At 35.7% G+C, this 24,184-nt stretch overlaps 2 protein-coding genes across 9 annotated transcripts in view; one reads left to right on the top strand and one right to left on the bottom strand.

Moving 5' to 3' along the window:
- The window catches only part of cadpsa (Ca2+-dependent activator protein for secretion a), a 151,228-nt gene extending 145,335 nt beyond the window's left edge, over positions 1 to 5,893 (bottom strand). For all 8 annotated transcript variants that reach the window (XM_077203229.1, XM_077203231.1, XM_077203230.1 and 5 more), the window contains exons 1-2: positions 3,483 to 5,893; positions 2,982 to 3,339 (exon numbers count right to left, since the gene is read on the bottom strand). In XM_077203229.1, the coding sequence (XP_077059344.1) occupies positions 2,982 to 3,317 (336 nt within the window). In that variant the 5' untranslated portion in view covers positions 3,318 to 3,339; positions 3,483 to 5,893. The remainder of the gene's footprint in view (positions 1 to 2,981; positions 3,340 to 3,482) is intronic.
- A 728-nt stretch (positions 5,894 to 6,621) lies between these two features.
- The window catches only part of nampt2 (nicotinamide phosphoribosyltransferase 2), a 33,086-nt gene continuing 15,523 nt past the window's right edge, over positions 6,622 to 24,184 (top strand). Inside the window, exons 1-6 of the mRNA XM_077203246.1 lie at positions 6,622 to 6,935; positions 9,593 to 9,728; positions 10,836 to 10,939; positions 11,090 to 11,218; positions 14,466 to 14,624; positions 19,637 to 19,767. Coding sequence (XP_077059361.1) covers positions 6,885 to 6,935; positions 9,593 to 9,728; positions 10,836 to 10,939; positions 11,090 to 11,218; positions 14,466 to 14,624; positions 19,637 to 19,767 — 710 coding nt within the window. The 5' untranslated portion in view covers positions 6,622 to 6,884. The remainder of the gene's footprint in view (positions 6,936 to 9,592; positions 9,729 to 10,835; positions 10,940 to 11,089; positions 11,219 to 14,465; positions 14,625 to 19,636; positions 19,768 to 24,184) is intronic.

The following is a 24,184-nucleotide window of genomic DNA, read 5'->3' as shown; positions in this document are numbered from 1 at the left end:
ATGCACAGTACTAATGCTAATAAAAATCAGTGGATTTAACTTAAAAAATGTGGATTTATATTTAGCAAAAATGCATAATCCAAGATGTGGATGCTGAGGGATTAATAATCTGTCTCTGAGCGTTGAGATCATAAATTGGTTCCATTTACGTCCTCGCCTGACTAGTTAACTCATTCATCCGCTAAAATATCAATATTAACCAGCATGAATTAGCAATATCGCTTGGAGTAAAATGAAAAATTTCTATCGAACTATATTATTCTATGAACATTCGCAGCAGTAAAACACCAACTAAACATTAATTTTTTCACAAACATTATGATTACGATTATAGATTGATTCACATCCTGTAAAACACAAGTCATGATAAAATTACACTTGAAGATGCAAGCTAAAATGGCATGCTTGCTTCAGCAAAGCATTTAGTTGAATAGGTTTAGTGTTAAGGTAAGGTGCGTTATTTTCAAAAGTGATAGAGCATTACCCTTTTAGCCACCGGACATTTCATTTCCGAACTGCACAATATGTACAACAAGCAACATAATAAAACGTTGCCACGTCATGTTCATCAGTTTCAGATCAAATTGAGCTCGCGTTTTAGCCACTCACTGGACATTACACATAAAAAGTGTGGCGAATCATGCGAGAAACAACGTAATATAATTTTGCAGAAATATCACAACAGGTTTGTTTTTCCAGTGAGCCAGGGTTGATATAAACAGGTCTGGTAAAATGTTAAAGTCCAGTCACATTAGCGAACTTTAGACATCAAAACAATAGTAAATGTCATTGCACCTTTAGATACCAAAACCCAAATCCTTGAGATGATAATGACAAAGCAATATACAGTGTTACAAAAACACAATTGTATATCCAAGGCAACCTGCTGCTTCCTGATGTTTTCTCTCACATGAGTCTTATCTGTGAGGACACATCAGCGGCTGGAGAATAACTTCCCACAGAGACTCTTTTTATTGTCCCCAGGCACTGGCTCTGAAGACAATAGCAGCAAGCAAACAAGCCCCTAGCGACAACCAAATAAGACAGACAGACTTGTTTTTGACCTCCGATTCAATGAAATTAAACTCACAGTTAGACTTAAAATGAGGTGGATCTGAAATTCAAACAATACATAATGTTTATTGGCACTCAAATATACATGTCACAATTATAGCTCCCCAGAATATGATAAACGTTTCTGAATAAGGCACTCATGGATATGATGAACACTCATAAATTATTCAAGATCCTGACATAAAAGACAACTTCATTCTGTCAGAGCTCTCCCTTTGATTCGAAGCCAGGAGAAATGTCTCAAACAGTCTTGATCTCAAACATTGTACTAATGTGGCACTAGTTTTCCGGATTAAAAAGCCTTAAATGAACTAATCTTATATAAGAATGTTTTGCATGCAACTCTATACACTGTCATGAAGAGACAACTAGTGAAACAGATTTCATCATTCCTGAATAACAATCGTGTACTTTTTCTCATAGGAATTGAGGAAATGCCTAATGGTATTGCTATTTTCACAAGGGATATATTCACCCTTGTTGACAGAAACCCCGAAAGCAATGTTGCATCAAATAAATGGCGTTTTCTATCATCTTAAATGCTTCTATCGAGTTTTAAGGTTTGTATGTTGCCAACAGACCATTGACATGTTTGTGATATTCATTATGTTCACAAAGCCAACTTGTCAGTGCCATGAACTTCCAAAGACCATCTAGATTTAAGCATCTTTATATCCTTAGTCAGCAAACACATATAACAAGCTTTCCAAGAAACAAAGCATACTATATCTTGGATGCTTTGGACTGTTTTCCCAAAGTGCAATAATAAACAAGAATGTATAAGGGTGATAGTGTCCCACTAAAAGGTTTTCTGAGTAGTAATCTGCTATGGCCAACTAACAAGTCACGATCGCCGCTACCATTTCATCTACACCAGTTTCACCTCAAAAACATATACACTGTAAGCTGTATCCCCTTTTCTCTTTAACATGTTGCAAACTCAGTCAACAGATGTGCTCAAGCAAAGTACGCAGAAGAAAATGACATTGAGTGATTGGAAACGACTGCCAATATGCTGTATTGGAAAACGTGTCAACCGTGGAAAAACATGGTAGTGCACACTAAGTCACGGTTCCTTGTTTATATGGGAAACTTTCAGAGCATTTTGTGAACATATCTCTCAGTCGGTCTGCTTGAATTTACAGCCTACAGTGTTGCACATACACAGTCATTATCTTTTGTATTGAAAATGGGGTCTCTGAAAGTGCTCAGGTCAAGTGGAATGGTAAAAATGGTCCCTTGCACAAAACTTTCTCACAGGGACATTTCCCCAATAGGTACAACTTTGTACTGTCTTTGCATTGTTATCTAACCTAATGAACCTTAAGGCAGAGGTTTTCAAACTTTTAGATGCCAAGGACCCCCAAATGTTATCATCCTCATGTGAGGGACCCCATCCTAAAATTGAAAAGCCATCTATATAGCTTTATGTATAAAGACCCAATTTATATTGTTACTTATATTTATGTTACATATATTTATTGACATTATTATTAGCTTATACTTACTTTGGTCTTTAAAAAAAATTTTTTTAAACATTCCCACAGACATTCGCACTCTCTTGCTGTCCCCTGGGGGTCCCTAGACTTCAATTAAAAAACACTGCAATTTTTGGTATCAGACGTATCAGAGAAGATGCGATACAGCTCCTGACATTTAGGTAAATGCTGATATATTTAACATGATATTTTTTAGTTATACAACAGAGGGGAAAAGGTATAATGTTTAGTCCTAATGCGTTGGAAAACAGGAATAAATTAATATCCTTATGCATTTTTATGTTGATTTAACTTAGGGCTGAATCAATCATCTCTCCTATAGGCTAAATATTGTTTAGCACTACAGCCGGAACATCTGCTCAACAATCGTTCAACAGCAATATGTTGCATGCGCCTTTGCCCTAGTACCTTTTGCTGTCGTCTCGCCATGTCGGTCGGCTGCTTCGCGTTAAACGGATAGGCAATACAGCGCATCACAAAGACGTAAAGCTGGAGCCTCTTCTTTCTCTCCTCTTCCTCCCTTTGCATCTTTTCCAAATCATCCTTTTCCTTATCAATCGCAACTGAGGGGCTCGGGCTCGTTGGACGGGCATTGGTGCTTCGGCTTGGCTGCAACCCACCGGAGCTTTCGCTGGTCCTGCTTGGAGACACCCGAGGACCACCAGCCTTGGGCGCCGCCACCACTTTGCGCTCTTCTTCCACAACCTCCTCCGCCTCTTCCTCGCTGGATGATGGGTCCAACATTTCAACGTAAGTTCTTGCTTCCCTGAAATCAAAAGAGATATCAAGCGGCGTCTTTTTTTAGTAACAAAACCCCTCTGTAACTCGCTTCAGAGGACGAAAAAGTACGGAAGACGCTTCATTTTCCACAATCTACATTCCAAACACGACGGGAAAAGTGTCACTTACCCTCAGCGCGAGTGAAAAAGCTGCTCCAACAGCCAGTAGTCTTCCACCGAATTAAATTGTTGCTGCTTACGTGTTTTCTTCGTTTAACTCTCCGTTTACCATAACGGGTTTAATGGAAGATAACACGGGGAGGGTCGCAAAACGATTCGCGGCTGCTGTTTTTCTGCTTTCCTCCGGCAGTTTTTCAATTTAGTAGTGAACGGTAGCCTACTGACAATATACTGACAATAAGAGTGGCGCGCGCTGAGAGCTGACCGTGGTTCTGAACTGAAGCGGGAGGAGGAGCGGGGGAGGGGGAGGGGGTCATTGACGTGATTTCCGCGACAGCCGCTATAGCTGCTTCTCTCGCGCACGAAATTCACCTCATGTAATTGACCGTTAGCAGTAACTAAAATTAGACAAAATCAACGTTCTGTTTCTTTTTATAGCTACTATTAGAGTGCAGAAGTTTAGGAATCAATCCACGACTTATTTTTGGTTTTACTTGATCCAGCTGCGCCATAGCTGTCAACATTGAACATTGAAAATAAGGGAGATTTCCCGGAATCCATCCCCAAAATAAGGGATTTTTTTACACGATTCTTACCCACAAACTTTTAAAAAAAAGCACTAATCATTAACAATCTAAAGAGTTTATAACTACATATAGGCCTACATATGTGAGAGAGAGAAAGAGACAGTGTGTGTGTGTGTGTATGAGAGAGAGAGAGAAAGAGACAGTGGGTGTGTGTGAGAGAGAGAGAGAGAGAGAGAGAGAGAGAGAGGTAGAGAGAGACAGTGTGTGTGTGTGTGTGTGTGTGTGTGTGTGTGTGTGTGTATGAGAGAGAGAGAAAGAGACAGTGGGTGTGTGTGAGAGAGAGAGAGAGAGAGAGAGAGAGAGAGAGAGAGATAGAGAGGTAGAGAGAGACAGTGTGTGTGTGTGTGTGTGTGTGTGTGTGTGTGTGTGTGTGTGTGTGTGTGTGTGTGTGTTAGGGGTGTGACCGTAACCGTGAGACCGACGGTTATAGTTGAACACCGTCATTAGAACTCTATAACCGCGAAAATCGTGTTATTAAAATATTTGTTACATTTTTTATCATAGAGAATGTTTAAATAGGCCTACTAATATCAGCTTACGAGGGAAACGGAGGCGGAGTTAGTGGTGCTTCGGAAGTTCGGAGGCTGCTGCAGGAGATGATTTGGTAGATGTCTGTGCCCCTTTACAGATCAGAGCGCACGCTGACACGGAGTTAGGGTTAAGCTTTGTTTATACCATGGTTTATACTCGACGCGTCCGCATGAGCGCGAAGGTGCGCGCGGCAAAAATGACCAGTTGCGTGCGCAAGACCACATTTCGCTTTGCTGTGTGCACGGCTTTTTTTGTAACAGCGATTGCGGCGCCGCATCCGAGGATGAACAACTTCAAGCCGAATCTGCCCGAGCTTGTACGTCTCACACAATCAGAGCGTAAAAATACGGGATATTTTACGGGAAAATACTAAAACGGGAAGACAGCGGGAAAAGAGCTAAAATACGTGAGAAACCCGGAAAAAACGGGAGGGTTGACAGCTATGAGCTGCGCGCGTGTGTGTGTCTTACTGGTTTTGAAAACAATGGTTAAATTATTCAACATATTTGGTAAAGAAAACAAGCTGTAACACCGTAAAATGTCATTGGGTTATATAGTAACATCATTGTGTCCACCAATTTCACTTTAAATTTAAAATTAAACAGTAATTTCTGGATTGTCTTATAGATTTATGTTATTATGTTTTGGGAGTCACTGCCTGTCCCAGTAGTCTATATTGAACTTGAACACTTGTCTACTTAACATAACATGTTTCTGGTATTTTGCCCATGTACTTCAAGACCGCAAGTGCATGGAACTTTGTGTTGTAAAAATGGAAGTAAAGTTTATACAGATTTTGCTTTTCAATAGGCTTACATGCCATTTAACCTAAACATCCCTTCAGTTGTCTATTTAAAAGATGACAAAATCCGATGCTAAAAAGCAGTTGAAAACATTTTACAAAATACATAGCATTCTCATGGCCACATGTGTGGGTCTCATGTGTGGGCTTATTAAATTAAAACTGAAAATGCAATGAACTTATTACTGCAGTTCATAACTTTGATTTTACTGATTTTAAAGTCCAAAATTAAAATTAAAATGCCAGTGTTTTTAGAATAGCATTTTTTTTTATTTAAGAATAGCGTACATCAAAGTTATAGGTTAGCAAGTTACTCAACAGTGTATTTTAAAGCTAGCTGCTAAATAAAGACTACAACTACCACAATGATGTCTGTTTAGCTTGATTATTTATTCAACCATTGTAGTCCTAGTGGCAACTTGTGTGCAACATATAGGTTTTTTTAAATCACAGCTTAGAGCTTAAAAGGAGCTATGTTGGAGATATGACTGTCATTTATTGTAGTAATACATACTTTATATTACTCAAAAATAAACCCATTTCTGAACATTGGGTTGGCCTAAAAACTGACGTCATTCCTGAACTTTAGATGATTACAATATTTATAATATTTTATTTGATCTAGGGTTCTGTCCTGAATGTCAACAAATTATCTGAGTGACTCTCAGCTTAATTGCATCTTTTTGAATGTTAATCACTATAGTCTTTAAACTGTTTCCAATAAAGGGGGCTTGTTTTTAAAAGGTTTTGTGATATGAAAAGAGATTAGATATAGCAGTTTTTGATGCAGATTAGCCAGTTCAATACTGCCAACAATTCATGTTGATTACATTAAAAAAAAAAGTATTTTGATCATGACAAACATGACATTGTTGGTCACATTAGTCTTTGACCCTTCACATAACAGCCATACGCAAATCTTCACTTCATTCAGTTTTATGAGAGTTTGATACCTGCCCATGATTTACCCAATTACAAAGTGCCTAACACCTCTCTAAAGTAAGACCAAGATAAAACATGCTTATGCTTATGTTGATTTAAGCTTAGGTTTTGTTTTGTTTTTTCAGCAGCGATAGCAAAACTGAAAGTGCTACGTTCAGTAATTACCCTTTCCAAGAAAGCGAAACTTTAGCCTTTGAACGCAACGGGCAACAAAAGCTTTTCAAGTTTCAGAGAACAGGGGCGTTTTCCGCTTTCTGATGTTATGACCCCGCCCACTGTTACATCACCGAGCGCGAGCCAGCGTAGCTTTCATACGTCTATTCTGACGCCGCCCCTTTTCCTCCCCGTTGTGTCTGATACTGGACTATGCGACCTATACGTGAGAGCCCTCACATATACAAGATACCGAGGTGATCGTATTTCACTACATTTTCTCTTGGCCATCCCGAAAGACATTGAAAAGAAGGTTATTGAGACCAGTGTCCCGCGGATCGGACTACATACATACCGGAGCGAATTGCGACATCAATTCGCTTTCAATTTATCCTCGATGATGGCAGCTCAAGATTTCAATTTTTTACTTGCGACGGACTCTTATAAGGTAAGAATCGCCTGGCTTCAGTTGTTCGACAACAGAAACACAAAGGCGCATGACAGTAACGTTACTTAACCGATTCTGACAGTGGATCTTTGTGCTGCTGTAGCCGTCACATATATGTGCGGTAAAAACAACTTTGACCTTGTGAATCTATGAAGTCTAAATGAAAACATGGTTCAGAGTAACCTACAGATGTGTAAAATTCGGGATATTTCTTCTTGTTTTGTTGAAGTCGTTTGGTGTTAGCTCGGGTTCGTTTTAAATGCCCCACTCATTGAACGCTGAGCGCAGGGGGCGGGGCTTATGCGCAATGACCTCGTGCTGCTTCAGCTTCGCCAAAGGCCACAACGGGTGACGTCACTTCACGCAGCAGTCGAAGAGTCGAAACTCAGTTTTTAAAATAGTTAAAAATGTAAACAAGTTATTTTCTTGAAGTGTCTTATTATGTGGTATAATGGTAGTTTACCCAAAGATAATCAAAATGTTTGTTACAGTAAAAGTAATAGCCTGTCAAATCATGCTTGTTGATATCAAATATGGTAGTTCAAATATGGTATATTTTGTATTATGGCATGTAACGTTATAACATAATTCCTTATCTGGACATTCCACGCAGACTTACAACAAGGGACAAAGAGAAATTAAACATGGTCATGTGGCTATTAAACTGGTCATAAGGCTATTTACGACAGCCATGCAAAAAGTTGACATAAAAACAAAACACTTGGCACTTTCATAAATAGTTGATAATTCATCAACAACGTTCAGTAGGTCCTTCAAACTTAAAAGGACATTTGTGTGTATTTCATGTGGGATTAAATGGGTTCATGCACATTACTATGTGATTGGATTAGACTGTGAGGTTTAGTTGTTTAGATTTTTTTTTTTTGCTAACACTTTACAATAAGATTTCATTGGTTAACATGAACTAAGGAAAAATACTTCTACAGCATTTATTATGTTAATCTCGACATTTACTAATACATTTTTAAGATCATGTGTGTTGTATGTTAGAGTTAATGCACTATGAAGTTATGAACTAACATGAAATTTTTTATAAACTAATATTGTCAAAGGTTAATAAATGCTGTACGAATATATTGCTATTTATTAGTTCATTTTAGTTAATGCATTAACTAATGTTAACAAATAATACCTTATTGTAAAGTTTTACTGATTATATTTAAAGTTAAATGAAAAGTGCTGTATAGAAAAAAGGAGATCTATACATGTTGTATTACATAATGCTGAAAGCATTTTAGGAGCGGATTATTAAATGTCCTTCGCCAGGTTTTAATGGTCTTTATGGCCGTTTTAGATTTAGAAATTTCACCTCTGTAATTCTCCAGCATTGCCAATGCTGAATGGCTAAAGCTGTGTAATCTTCTTTGTGCTTCACATTAGTCTTTAAACTTACACTTGACAGCCAGCCGCAAATCCCATCTGGATCCATGTTTAAATATCACCCAACAATATTATGTATTAATCAAATGTATATTTGTTTTTGATTTTACAGTAGCATAATTAATTGTTGAATGAGTTTCATACCCACCCATTTTCATGCCACGCACTCAGCATTCCTCAAGGAACTTTCCGCAATCCATTCATCGAAATTTGATTAGCCTAGTCAGTCAGGTTTGGGCTGATGTTCAGGTCCACTCAGAATTTCATGGAAAGTTCAGCAGATTTGGTTAGAAGTGGATCACCCAGCACTCAAAAAATGTTTCAAATCCACATTCAACAAGAGTATTGTACAATACTGAAATTCCATTATGGGGATCAAGAAAGTACTAGACACGTGTTTTATGCTATTATGCTGCAGGGCACTGAAGGCCAGCAGCTTTTTAAGTATTAAATTTGCCTCCAGGATGTAACGGCAGGTTTTTGCTATAAATCAAGACACTGTTCCAACCCATCCCAGCTGTATAGCATGACAGTATCAGTGTACATTAAACAAGACTTTGATGAAATGCATAGCGATCCATGCACACAGCTTGAAGTTAACAGATTCGCAAGACTGTGGAAGTGATGCAGGTGTGGATTTCAGATGCAATGGGCCTAGAGTTTTCAATGTGATAGTGAAGCACGCTACCGTTCAAAGGTTTGGGGTCATTTTTTGTTTTAAAGTAATTATACTTTTATTCAGCAAGTGGATATTAGATAACTCAAAAGTTACCATTAATAATGTTATAAAAGATTTTTATTTCAAATAAACGTTGAACTTTTTTTTTTATTCATCAAAAAATCCTAAAATAAATATATCACAGGTTCTATAAAAATATGAAACTGTTTTCAACACTGCTAATAACAAAAAATGTTTCTTGTGCAGCAAATCAGCATATTAGATGAATTTCTGATGAATCATGTGACACTGAAGACTGTAATGATGCTGAAAATTCAGCTTTTCCATCACAAGAATAAATTACATTTTAAACAGAAAACGGATATTTTAAATTGTAATAATATTTCGCAATATTCCTGTTTTACTGTTTTTAATCAAATAAATGCATCCTTGATAAGCATAAGAGATTTCTTTCAAAAACATTAAAAAAAATCTTATCAACCCCAAGCTTTTGAACGGTAGTGAATAATTAATGAGTAGTGGTGATTTTGTGAGTGTGTAAACAATTCTAATCTTCATAGCTCCTCTCTCTTTTCAGATTACCCACTACAAGCAATACCCTCCCAATGTCAGTAAGGTGTACTCCTATTTCGAGTGTCGGCACAAAAAGGGGGCGCAGTTCAGCGAGGTGGTGTTTTTTGGCCTCCAGTATCTCTTGAAGAAATACCTAGAAGGTAATTTCATCATTGCGTAACTCCTGCAGTGATCATGACACAGTTTTTTTGGTTCACCTGGACATACTGTTTGTTTTTGAGTTTGTTCTTCTATTGGCACGAACAAAGTGTTTTTTCACGTAAACTCACTCACCTGATTGGGTAATGGAAAACTTGTCCCAAAACCGGTAATGGCTCACATTCAAGGACAGTAATAAAGGACAGTCATGCAGTCAAAACAAGCTGCAAGTGTTTATAAATGTAAGGTTAAAAGGATCATTTGCCCCAAAATGAAAATTGCGAACCATCCATTCACACTCATTTCATTACAAAACTGACTTTTGTTTTTCTTTTGTGGCACACAAAAAGTTCCAAGTGAAACTGGAATTGCTGACAACTCGTTTTGGCAGTTCCGTGTCGATTCTTTCTTTTAGATGACAATCTTTTTTGTCGTGCAGTTTTATCTTTAAAACTTTGCGGACCTTTTACATTCACAAACAGCTCTATTACACACTGCATGAAAGGTAATATTCCAAAAATATATTTTTACATTTAAATTGGGTGGGGGGGGGTTGGTGTTTGTGGCCATTTTGACTCTTTTACCCATCTAATTTTTGATAAAAGTGGCCATGAACAGGCCGGCCCTGTTAGAAGTAAAAATTAACAGATTACATTGTCATCAAACAAGCTTTACAGTTGCATAAGGCTAATCTCCTTAAGCTTCCAATTTCAGTATTTCAAGCCAGAAAGTGTTTGTTTTATAGTGTGTTTCAAACTGCAACCATGGACAAAATGTATGAACAGCAGTGTTTTATTTTGTCTGTCTCCACTGATTAAATTTTTTTTTTCAGGGACACACTATTTGTACTCACTCTTTGTACAATGAATATTTCATTTTAATTATTCTGGTATTGCACTTTATTGCATTCTCCTTTGAAGAAGGCATGGCTCTTGAAACTTTCAATTAACTAGCCTACAGTACATAGAAAGTGCCTCTTGATAGCAATAGTGTTTTTATATTGAACTTTTTTTGCGTTATACAGTGATGCTTAAAATGCAAAACAATTCTATTTTTCATGTGTGCTCATAGAATCTCTGAACTCATGTTTATGTCTAAATATCTTGCAGGTCCAGTTGTCACGGAGGAAAAGATTCAGGAGGCGAAAGTCTTTTATCAGATGCACTTTAAACAGTCAGTGTTCGATGAAGAGGGATGGAGAAAAGTTTTAGAGGTACAAACAGAAGTTCATATAAAAGTCAAAGTTTCTTTTTAGATATTTCCCCATTACATGACTTTGAAGTCTGCTTGCTTTGTTCCGGAGATGAATCCGCATGAAGATAACGACCACATGCCTTCTTCCTGTTCCTAATTGTGTTTTCAGAAATATGATGGCCGCCTTCCAATCCGTATCAAAGCAGTTCCCGAGGGAAAGATCATTCCCAGAGGGAACGTTCTTTTCACCGTGGAGAACACGGATCCAGATTTCTTCTGGCTCACCAATTTTATTGAGGTATTACTTGTCGTCTTTCATCTTATTTCTTTTTAAACCGTTTTTATATTATAAGGTTACCAATGCAGATAATGCAAGAGGTATACAAGTAATTCAGTCATTCCCTATATATATATATATATATATATATATATATATATATATATATATATATATATATATATATATATATATATATATATATATATATATATATATATATATATATATATATAAATAAAAATCCATATTCAGCAAGTACGTATTAAATTGATAGTGACTGTACAGATTTTACATAATATATGTATGTATATATATATATATATATATATATATATATATATATATTATTATTTATTTTATTTATTTAATAAATGCTGTAGAATATATATATATATATCACAGTTTCCACAAAAATATTAAGCATGGAAAAAAATAATTCAACATTGATAACTGAGAAATTATTAGAATGATTTCGTTACCAGCACAGGAATAAATTACATTCTAAATATACATTATAATAGAAAACTTATTTTAAACTGTAATATTTCACAATAATATACTGTTTTACTGTATTTTTGATCAAAGAAATGCTGCCTTGTTGAATTTTCTCCAAAAACATCTATCTCTCTTTAAAACCTTTTAATTAGTAATATAATCTAAGGGCAAAAACTGAACATTTAATCGACCTTGAAAGACATTTCGAGAAGAGGATGCTATCCGAAGTGTCGTTCCAAACTAAAGGGAGACTGATTCCTTTAACTAAGGACACTTTCTTAAGGCTATTAGTAAAGGATTCCTTCAAGAAAGTAACTTTATTGTCACGACGCATGATCCTTACATATCTTCATGTTTGTATGTTTGAGACACTAAACAAGTTCAAATAAGTTTGAATTTAAAACTCAAATAGGCCATATTTGATGCAAAAGATTGTTTTGCAACACAAATCCCCCACGAATGTCTCACTGTCAGCATAGTCCATCAACCTGTTGGTGTTGCACTTTACTTCATATTGGATGATTCTGCCATACTGTTGTTCAGGATGACAGCAGGCTTTGATTTCCAGCATGCTCCTAGCCGCTGATTCTGGACAGAATAACCGAGGGCGGTTGGACAGGCTGGTGGGGTCAGTGAGGACATGAGTCAGTGGCGTGCATGGGGGGGGCTCAAACCCCTGCCCCTTTTGTCTCAAAATGTATTGTGCCCCTCTCTGATAATTGTAAATAATAATAATAATAATAATAATTATAAATAGTAATAGATAACAATACACTTATACATTATTGCCACTTACAATAATAATAAAAAAAATATATAATATAAAAACATTTTGGCGGAAGCATTTGTCGGAGTTGAAGTGGTAGGCGGAGTTTCCTTTGCAGCGCTACGTACGCAGAAGTTCACCGCGAGTCTTCACACTACAGGAGCAGCAGGTAACGTTAAGCTAAGATGGAAAAGTTACATTTATACTACCATGCTACTGTAAAAGTTTCGGCCCATGCAAGTTATGCTTAACTAAATAAAAGTATAACTCAATTTCAGCCGCATTCTGAGTCTGAAAATGTCATTCGTTTTTATCCAAGTGTTATTACCTTGGGGAAATACATCTAGTGAAATGAAATCTTAAGTCCATGTCCAATACTAAATTGTAAGGAATTTCTAGGCTATCTTTGATTTCATAGTAACACTTTACAGTAAGTTTCATTTGTTTATTATACGTGTATTAACTAAAATGAACCAACCATGAGCAACACATTTGTTACTGTATTTGTTAATCTTAGTTAATAATAATAATACACCCGTTCATTGTTTGTTAATGTTATGTCACTGTCAGTGCATTAACTAATGTTAACAAATACAACTTTTGATTTTAATAATGTTTTAGTAAATGCTGAAATTAATATTAACTAAGATTAATAAATGCTGTAGAAGTGCAGTTCATTATTAGTTCATGTTAATAAATTTAACAAATGCAACCGTATTGTAAAGTGGTTCTGATTTCATGATAGCTAACCATATGCATAATACATACATAAAATTTACAACATCAACAAAACTAAACATGAATTCCTCATAATTACCTTCTTGATCATCACTGTTTTGTTTGGTAAAGTAAATAATATTTAGTAATATTATTAGAATTTCCCTATTTTCGTTTGATGTGTTATGCATTCTATTTGTATCAACATCTTTTAATAGAATGTCAAGGAAATAAAGGCTAAAAAAAAAAAGGAACTCTTCTTTTCTTTTTTTTTAGCCCTTTTTGGTCCTTCCGTGAGTTCATTAGGTACTGATCTGACCTGCAGGTTCATGCAACTGCTGTTTCTATTATCATTATCAAGACACATTGTTTGCTACCAGTTCTGAAGTTGAAAGCACCATGCTCTACTGTTTGAGGTACAGGAACACTGTCGGTGCGTCCATAATCGCATACTGTCCGAGTAGGTACTACATTGAATTTGCGATCGTTGTAAAAGTATGTTCTATATAGTATGAATATGGGTAGTATGAATGAAATTCTCTCGTACTACATCCGCCATGTTGCTACTGTCACGTGACCTACCAGTGTCATTAATAAATCCTCTCCCGTGGACTCAAGGGATAGTAAAGAGTTCATCAAATGAGCACTTATTATGAGCACTATATTAGGTCAACTGGGTGCTTTTCACCTACAGTTTTTAGAATACTACTGTGTGTATTTGGACATACTACTCTGTTGGCCTACTGTATGCTATATAGTAGGGGCGTATTCGATTTCGGACACAGCATATGTGATTATTTTTTCATTATGGTGCATGATGGTTCTATCACAATGAGATGCAAAGTTCCTTTCCAGATCCTTCACTCTCTCTGCTCACTTCAAGAAACTGTTGAAGACACAACTCTTCCACAAACAATTCCCTTAATCTGTCTGCAATCGCAATCAAAGACATTTCTGGGTTACACTTTATTTTGAAACCCCACTTTAGACATTCTACTAACTATATATAAGTAACTTTGCAACTGGATGTCAGTTAATTCTCATTAATTTGCAGCTTCATGCCCACTAAGTCTCATTACAGTATTAGGAGACTGGTAGGGTTAGGGTTTGGGTAAACTAATAGATCCAAACATAATCTTTGTCAGTTCCTGACATGCCACAGATCAATGAGTCGTGATTTAAATGGTCACGATGGTATCAGGGCCATAAAAATTGCGAGTGCAATTACGAGCCATCTTTGTTCTTCTCTGACGCACATGTGATTTTGTGTACACTCTGTCCCTACAGACGATGCTGGTCCAAATGTGGTATCCCATCACCGTGGCAACAATCTCCAGGGAGTTCAAAAAGATTCTGGCCAAGCACCTGAAGGCCACGTCAGGGAGCCTGGAGGGTCTGGACCTCAAGCTGCATGATTTCGGCTACAGAGGGGTGTCTTCACAAGAGGTACGATAGACGTGGGTCAATAATTCCACTTCCTGTTCAGGACAGTGTTATTATTGTTAACTAAAGCTAAAACAATTTAAAATAATTTTTAGTAAGCTGAAATAAAATAAGACGTATATATTGGATGAAAAACTTGGAAACACTTTATAATAAAAATAGACCCTTTACAGTTTTTAAGGTAGTTAAAAAAGTTAGTATTTTAAGTTCTTTTCGCCATTATCAGGAAAAAATGCAAGTGATTGGGCCTCCACCGACCCCAGAGGGTTAATGAGAAACTAACAATGAAAAATACTTCTAAAAACTTTTAGAAAAAAAAGAAAGACATTTTTAAATGTTGCCTTAGCAACATGTACTAAAATTACTAACACTAAAACCGAAAAAATTATGGAAGCTTTTTTCCGCCACAGAGAAGAAAAAAAAAAAGGTAATTGCGACTTCTCACAATTCTAACTTTTTTCTCTCACAATTGCGAGTTTACATCTCAGAATTGCAAGATATAAAGTCGCAATTGCGAGTTATAACGTCGAATTCAATTGAGTGATATAAAGTCGCAATCGCGTTATTAAGTCAGAACTGCGTGATATAAAGTCAGAATTGCATGATATAAAGTCGCAATTGCGTTTTATAAAGTCTGAGATAAAAAGTCCCAATTATATTTTAAAATGTTGGAGTCTGTGGCGGAAACTGAAATGAAAAACTAAACTATAAAAATAAAAGCTATAAAACAATAATAATAAATAATATAATAGTATATAAATAATAATAAAATAACACTGGATCAGCACAGTGAATAAAAGCATTATAAGTGTTGTGTGAGATATTGAAAACATTGCCCTATGTTTCATTATGGAGTTATTATAGGCTATTGTAAATTCGTGCTCGGTCGGCCCAAAGTCCGATCTTTGCGTGTTACTGTCTTTTCTCATGGCAAAGTATTTTGATTAAATTCAATACATTTTCTCATATGTATTAACTCGTTATTTCATCTGAATCCATAAATGAAAAAGGTTTTAATGATATCTGTGCATCATTAAATGTGAGCGAATATTTAACTATTCATTTTAACTCTAATGTAAATAATGTCAAAGTCAGTTAGAATAATCAAATGTAACAATTTATTATGTCAGGTAAATGTATCATAACAATTTCATAATCAGTTCAAAGATAATCAATACAAAACTTCAAATGCCCTTGAATAAAGAAGAAAAACGTTAACCCGACATTGGAGAAATACATGAAGCTGAGAGTTTGGCAACTCCCAGCCTCACGGGCTGATCTGAGGTACAGAAAAGGCCCTGAGCTCTGGTTGCATTACATTATATAGACAGACATCATTTCAAATGTAAACATGAGTTCACAGTGGAAATTCACCTTAATTACTTTCCCAGACTTACTGGGACACTGGAGAGCAGAGGGCCGTTTGCCTGGAAGACACACCCTTCTGTGTGCAAGATATTTCTAAACTATTAAGAACTTTATTGCCCTTTGGTTTACGTCTTTGGGAATGAGACATTTGTACCAGTCGCACTGAGACATTTCAAATGATACCAAACATGTATAACTGTATGATAATAGTTCACATGAAAACCATATATATTTTAGATGAATTTCAGATGATTTCAGCATGAGGGAGAAGAAGTGGGGGGAGAATGGGGGGTCAAGGTAAAAGATGTAGAATGCACAAGAGTGAGTTCAAATGGTAATTTTCAGCAGGGCCCTTTGTCCACTCGAGGAGTGATCGTTCCTCAGTTTTTCCAGCCTTACACTATAATGTAGCCTAGTCTGTTTTTGTTGTGTTGTGTGATTGATACTTCCAAAATCACAAACTTTTATGCATATATGACTATATCGAAAACTAAAAAAGGACTATTAACGATTAAATGACATTATTTTGCCCTCAAGGTCTTATTTCTGTAGCCATTCACAGCACACTCTAAAGAAGACCCCCTCCAAAGCACTGAACTATCTTTAAAGTCGAACAGGAAGTGCCTCCAGTGTTAAAATCTCTTTATTCTTTTTTTAGCCCTGAAATCCCTTTCTCTCTTCAGTGCTTTTTAAGGAAGCCCGGTCTTCATTCTTCTGGGGCAAATTAAATCACACATTACTCGGTAAAAGCAGAAAATCAATTCATTATGAGACAAGACCATTCCATGTAATCAAAAAGAGATCAGACCTGACCTTTCGATACGCAAACGAAGCAGACCGCTCTCCTTTTCTGTGGATTTCAAAAGGTAGGAGCCCTGATTGTTGGCTGTGTTTGAGTGAGTTTGTCACGCTGATGGGTTTCGGGTCGTCGGGTGGTGGTGTTTGAAGAGTTGTGCAAGTAATGATGACTGTTTGGCTCTTGAATCGGTCCGTCTGTTGTGCAAAGGTCAACTCTGCTAGGTTTCATCTATATCACACAGTGGCAGGTTCAAGTGTTGGGTGACTAGTGATAAGCAGTGAGTTTGTTACTGACTGGCTGGGCGTGCTGAGTGTAGGAGACCTTTGTGTGTGACTGTATGAAGGTGAGACCACTAGATTCTAATGAGGTGTGACATAACCCCTCTGTGGTGCCCTTTCCAGACCAATATGCCATCATCTAAAACTGGAGATGGTGACCGATTAGAAAAGGTGCATTTTCCATTCAAATTGAAAATATGATTAAAGGTTTAGGTCATATCACAGACTGGATTTTTACATTTTATCTTATTAATGAACTTAAACCAATTCTTTATTCAAGGCACAAATAAAGTGATGCTCAGGGGCATAACTATACCTTGCTAGATTCAAACTTGTTCATGACACTGGCTCTTAATATACTGTATATTCACTGACACACGGTTGTCATTTACCTTTGTTAAAAAAAGAATTAAGGTTTCTCTGGGATTTGAACTTGTTACCTTTGTAGCCCAATAGAAAATATCATGTATTCGATTGATTTGTTTTTACTTAAAAAAAAAAAATCAAGGCTTTTCAGAGATTTGAACTTTCAACCTTTGTAACCACATGCAATTTATAATAACACCACTGTACTGAAAATATTTGATTTGATTTTATTAAATGTTTTTATTTGAATTATTTTTATTTTGTGGTTTAACATTAACTTGCAACCTTTGTAACCCCATAGCAAATTTAATACCACTGTACTGAAAAGATTTTGATTAAATAATAATTTGATTTATTACTTCATTTTATGATTTAATATTTTTTTTTAAATAATCAAGTTTCTCAGATATTTAAAATGGCAGCCTTTGTTTCCCCAGCAAATATAATACTGTATTGAAAACTATTTTTATTTTATTTAATTAGATTTTTTTAAATATTTATTTTTATTTTATGGTTTAATTAAATTGTTTAACTTCGTTAAAAAAAAAATCAAGGTCTCTCGGTCAGAGATTTGAACTTCTAACATTTGTAACCCCATAGCAAATATAATACCACTGTACTGAAAATGTTTTATTTGATTTGATTTGATTAAAAAATATATTTATCTTCATTTTATGAATTAATTTAACTGTTTAACTTTGCTATAAAAAAAATCGAGGTTCCACCGAGATTTTATCTCGGAGCCTTTGTAATCCCATAGCAAATATAATACTGCACTAAAAAGCTTCTTTTTTATTTTTTTTATTTTTTATGGTTTCTGTTTTTTTTTTTTTTATTAAACTCTCCCTACCAAACCTTGTCATTTATGTTGAGCCACACTTGTAATGATCATTAGTGAATTTCATGTTAGGTAACGACTGTCCAATGAAAAAACAGACATCTGGTCAATGGTGTTATATCTGGGTTTATGAAATATTTCTGTACAATGTCAGTGTAATATTGCTATTGTGTGTGTTTAACCCTATTTGATCACTGGCGATTATATGAAATATGACGTTTCCATGTCACGCTCATGCATTTCAAGGCTTTGTAGGGAAAGTAAGTGTAAAAAACGATTTCAAGAAAGATTTAAGGAACAGGATGAAGGGAAAAACATCAGTGTGGAATCGAAGAAAGCCTGAAGCGTTTCTCCCTCAGCTGCTGAAAATAGACTAAAGTGTTCTGTGTAAAACTATCAAGTCTTCATTAGGGACAGTGGGGTATTGATAGTGTATTTTCTAGGTTGTGGCTGACTGGATTAATGATGGCTTCAAGAGGAGATTAATGATGCCAAACAGAGTTTAATGCCTCTGATACTCAGGGTTCCTGCTCACTCTCCATCACTCTTTTCTGATCAGGGGACAAGCAGTGATTGATTTTAATGCTTTTAAAGTGGTAGTTCACCCACAGTGAAAGATCTGTCCTCATTTACTCACCCTCAAATCCGTCTTAACCCGAATGACTTTCATTCTTATGGGGAAAAAAACAAAGGGAAGTTTAGCAGAATGTACTAGTATCAGTGTTGTTATTGTTAACTAAAACTATTATATATTAATATATATATATATTAATGTATATTGCACGGGGCTCTTGACAAATTGACAAAAATACATGACACAATACATGAAAATGCATTGAGAAATACATGACGCGGTCTCTAAATCCTTGCTACAATCAAAGCTGCAGACTAAAGCCTTGCTGCGGATCTAATTTCCCTGGGTTATAACAAGTCCAGATCCCATCAGTTCTTAAATGAAAAAAAAAATTTGTCTCCTCAAATTCCCAGTTAAATATGTTGTAGAGCAAGAAATATTGATGCTCACCTCAGGAGGCTAAAAACATTTTGCTTGGGATCAAATGTGTTCACTTTTCAGAGCAACAACTTTCCCTTGACTATCACAATGAATATCACAATTTTAATAAATCAGGGGAATATTGAAAATGTCTTCATTGACTTCAAAGGTCAACGTCCCTCTTATTATTTGCTTCTTAAAAGCCACTGTGTATAATTCTGTTACAAAAACAGGATCAAAATAATGTGAATTGGCTAATGTTGTCACAACATTGATATTTTGGATTTCAATGGAGACTGATTTCGGGGGCTATGAGTTAAACAGGTTCAATGACTTCTTTCTGTTGTGTTCTTTCACTCTTTACTGAACTAGTCGGCAGCACTTGGTGGTGCAGCTCATCTGGTGAATTTCTGCAGCACAGACACAGTTGCGGGTCTACTGATGGCACAACGATACTATGCATGTCCTATGGCCGGATTCTCCATCCCTGCTGCAGAGCACAGGTAATGCACATTACTGGACTGTTATTTTGTCAAGGCATGTCCAAGCAAACCTGATCAACTGAAAGAAGTAAACTTTGACTCTTTATTAAACTCTATAACACGATTCAATTACTTCAAAAACATAAGCATTGAAGTCATTATAAAGCTGAAAAAAACAATAAGATGGGGGAAAAAACTGCAAAAAAATTCTAGAACTAAGCTGAAATAAACAGTAAAGCTATGCAGAAATATAAAATAAACTAACAGAAATGACAAAAGCACAGAACAAAATTAAAAAAATTGAAATGAAAACTGAAAAAAAATATAAAAGCTAATTTAAATGTTTAATAAATACTATAATAGTATTGTAAATACTAAAATAACACTGGTTGAAGATTGTTAGACAGTAGTATTATGATTCAGCTTCACGTCATCATGATTGATGGCTTTTTAATTAATGATGATTGTTGGGTTTGAACTTTGACCTTGCCCCTCCCTCTGCCCTCGGGTTGATCTTGAACTGCCCTTGACCTTGCCCTATTGGTGACCTTGCCCTATCGGTGTTTGTAATTGAATAATTGGATAGTAGGATAATATGTTTATGACCTCATGTATAATTTAAAAATAGGATAATATGTTTATAACCTCGTGAGTATAATGGATTCATTGTTTAATATTTGATTTTTGAGCTCTATCCACCTGGGAAAAGTTATCCCGATATTTACCCTTGTTTTTAATTCACTGGTCACGTTTCCTTTTAAATTAAATGTATTGCTTATTGGCTACGAGGATTGCATTATGAAGTACTGTGCAGTGCAGCCTTTCAAATTTGCCGGGGGAGTGACAACAGGTCAACTTGCTAAAAAGTAAATACATCATGAGCCATTTAAAACAAATACAGAAAATCCTCTAGTGATCAGTTTTGAATGTTTGTAATTGACATTTTATATACTAGTCGATTACGCCGTTTCCATCTTGTTTCTTCTTGTTTTTGTACAGTTTGGAAAAAGTATAGTCTACGAGCGTGGTCAAACATGCTCATGTAGGAATTTAATTCTCATTTAATTCTCTTTATGCAATATTTGCCAATGTTTTTCATAAATTCCTATATGAGCATGTTTGACCACGCTCATAGAATATAGTTTTTGCAAACTGTACAGAAACAAGATGTAAACGGCGTAATCGACTAGTATATAGATTGTCAATTACAAACATTCAAAACTGATCACTAGTTGCTTTTCTGTATTTGTTTTAAATGGCTCATGATGTATTTACTTTTTAGCAAGTTGACCTCTAGAATTTACTTTTGTGCAATTTTTTCAGCAGGTTTTACCGAAGTGTGGAACTTTGTTTAACAGCCTCAAGCTTTAATAAATATGCCTCTCTCAATGCAATAGTCAGATGTGATTCTGTTGTAATAGTTTAAGTGTAAAACAGCATGCACTTACTTTTTGCGTTAATGCGTTGTTTGATTCCACATCGTAGATAGAGGGAAAGTTGCACTAAACAAAGTATCAATTTAGTCAAACATTCTCAAACAGAAAGACTATCACTTAAATTATTAACGGTATATTAATTTATTCCTACAAACACTGAATTTTGACAACTCTCAAATAAACACATACAGACTAACATACAAAATGTGAAACAGTGTCGTCTACTATTGAACAAGATGACTAAATCTAGTGGTGTGATAAAACCATCATTTGCAAACTTTTGTGTATTTATTATAAACGGTGCTTTTCAACCCTCTTTTCTTAGTGATTTGGTCTTTTGAATCTTACATGGATGTTTTGGAAACATGTGATCCTGTATAAAGATTATTTTCTAAAGTTAGTCCATATTCTTTACAAGAGTGTTCTTTGAATCACTTTGTATCACTACGGTGTGACAAAATATGTTGGCGTGTAAAAATACACCCAAACCTTTAAGCACAACTATTTACACACATACTAAGCAGGAGAATATCTAACTGTAAATTGTAGCTTGTGAACAATACATTATCTGTTTATTTGGGGTTAGAAAACACCATTAGCTCATACATCTTTTTAATTTTGTGCTGGATGTAAAAAATAAAAGTATTAATTAATAAAAAACAAACAAAACTTTAAATCAACATGAAACCATAAAATAAAATATGGTTTATTTAAAGTCTGATAATGACTTCCATAATATTTTCTTTTAGTAAAGCTATGCCTGGATCAGCCAACACAAAGTTTTGCGTTGTGGGTGAGACCGCACAAAGATTACCCCAATATTAGCTTTCTCGAACATTGCATGGTTGCACTATGCCTGAAATGTAGTAATCAACATGCATTTCTGTAGGTTTGTCAAAAAATCCTCTGTTATCATGGTTTAGTTATATTTTAAAACACTGCTTTTTCTTAAAAACACTGTGTCAGACAGTGGATAGAGCTAATGAAGGAGAAAGACTTTGAAAGGTAAAGTTCCCTTGCTTTCTTCTCGACAGGTAAGTCAATGTTATGGTCTAAATTACAAGCTTTTTTCAATTGCTTGGTTGTGTAATTCATTATATAGGCAGCATAACAGTAGAACATGTAGTTAAACTCGATGAATGCTATTGGAAGACATGTTGTCATTGCTTCTTGGCACATAACGGTTACCGTAGTTGCCGATAATAACATAAGACACACACATCCTGATAACAGATTGTTTTTAAAAGAAAATAACCCTCATAACTTCCATTATATCAAAAATTAAATATTTAACAATGAATCCCTTATAATCACGAGGTCATAAACACATTATCCTATTATCATATTATTAAATTACACATGAGGTCATAAACATTATCCTATTATTCAATTACACACAAGGTCACCGATAGGGCAAGGTCACCTCTAGGTCAAGGGCAGGTCAAGGTCGACCCAAAAGGGGAAAGGGCAAGGTCAAAAGGTCAAACCCATCAATCACCATTAATTAAAAAGCCACCAATAATTTTGACAGAAACTGAATCATAATACTGCTTTAGACAATTTAAAGGGTTAGTTCACCCAAAAATGAAAATTCTGTCAGTATTTACTAACCCTCATGTTGTTCCAACCCCGTAAGACCTTCGTTCATCTTCGGATTACATAAACACGAATTAAGATATTTTTGATGAAATCTGAGAGCTGGATCACTCCTCCATAGGCTTCTTGAGGGATTGAACTTGCAGGCCCCGAAAAGTTATTACAGACATCGTTAAAATAGTCCAAGTGACTACAGTGGCTCAATCTTAAGTTTATCAAATGACGAGAATACTTTTTGTGTCCAAAAAACAACAACTTTATTTCAACTATTCATTTCCTTTTTTGTGGGCCTCGAGTCAGTTCACTAGTGTAAAAGCGTAGAGCTTCTGTTGTTGTACGTCACACGCATCACACATGACCAGCGTCGGCCAATAGTGAGCCTACGTGTGACGTAGCTCTACGTTATTACACTAGTTTAACTGACTAGTGGTCCATAGAGAAGGAAATGAATAGTTGAAATAAAGTTGTTATTTTTGTTTGTTTTTGCGCACAAAAAGTATTCTCGTCGCTTGATAAACTTAAGATTGAGCCACTGTATTCACTTGTAGTCACCCCTTTTCGAGGCCGGCAAGTTTCAATCCTTTTGAAGCCTATGGAGGAGTATGGAGGAGTGATCAAGCTCTCAGATTTCATCAAAAATATCTTAATTCGTGTTCCGAAGATGAACGAAGGTCTTACGGGGTTGGAACAACATGAGGGTGAGTAAATACTGACAAAATTTTCATTTTTGGGTGAACTATCCCTTTAAAGATGCCTTGAAAGTCTTTCTAAAGCCATTTTCAATTTAATTCATTGCAATGGATATTTCCTTTATTAAATTTGAAGCCTTGCCAACCGAATGAAAGCCTTTTAACAAAGATTGCATCATTTTATAGTTAAATGGCCCTGGGATTAAAAATTGCAGTTTTAATGGGTTTCAATGGGGACATTTTGTCAAAAAGGCGCTAAGTGGGAGTATTTTGTGTACCTAGTGCAAAAAATATAATTTTAAGAAAATGGCGGTGAAATAGTAAAATTCCAATAAAAACACACACCTGTGCCAAATTTTATGCAGTTAGCATTAACACAGGCAAAGTGTTCCAAAAAACAAAACTGAAAAGGACAAAAATGTCCACAAGGATGCACAAGGGTAAACTTAAGATTGAGCCACTGTAGTTACTTGGACTATTTTAACGATGTCTTTAATAACTTTTCGGGGCCGGCAAGTTCAATCCCTGAAGAAGCCTATGGAGGAGTGATCCAGCTCTCAGATTTAATCAAAAATATCTTAATTCGTGTTCCGAAGATGAACGAAGGTCTTACGGGGTTGGAACAACATGAGGGTGAGTAAATACTGACATAATTTTCATTTTTGGGTGAACTATCCCTTTAAAGATGCCTTGAAAGTCTTTCTAAAGCCATTTTCA

Source organism: Siphateles boraxobius, unplaced genomic scaffold, assembly GCF_051911475.1.
Source record: "Siphateles boraxobius isolate OS27281-9 unplaced genomic scaffold, OSU_SipBor_1 5, whole genome shotgun sequence".
Taxonomy (NCBI): domain Eukaryota; kingdom Metazoa; phylum Chordata; class Actinopteri; order Cypriniformes; family Leuciscidae; genus Siphateles; species Siphateles boraxobius.
Note: the sequence above shows the minus strand (reverse complement) of the source record. Positions and strands in the feature narration are given on the sequence as shown.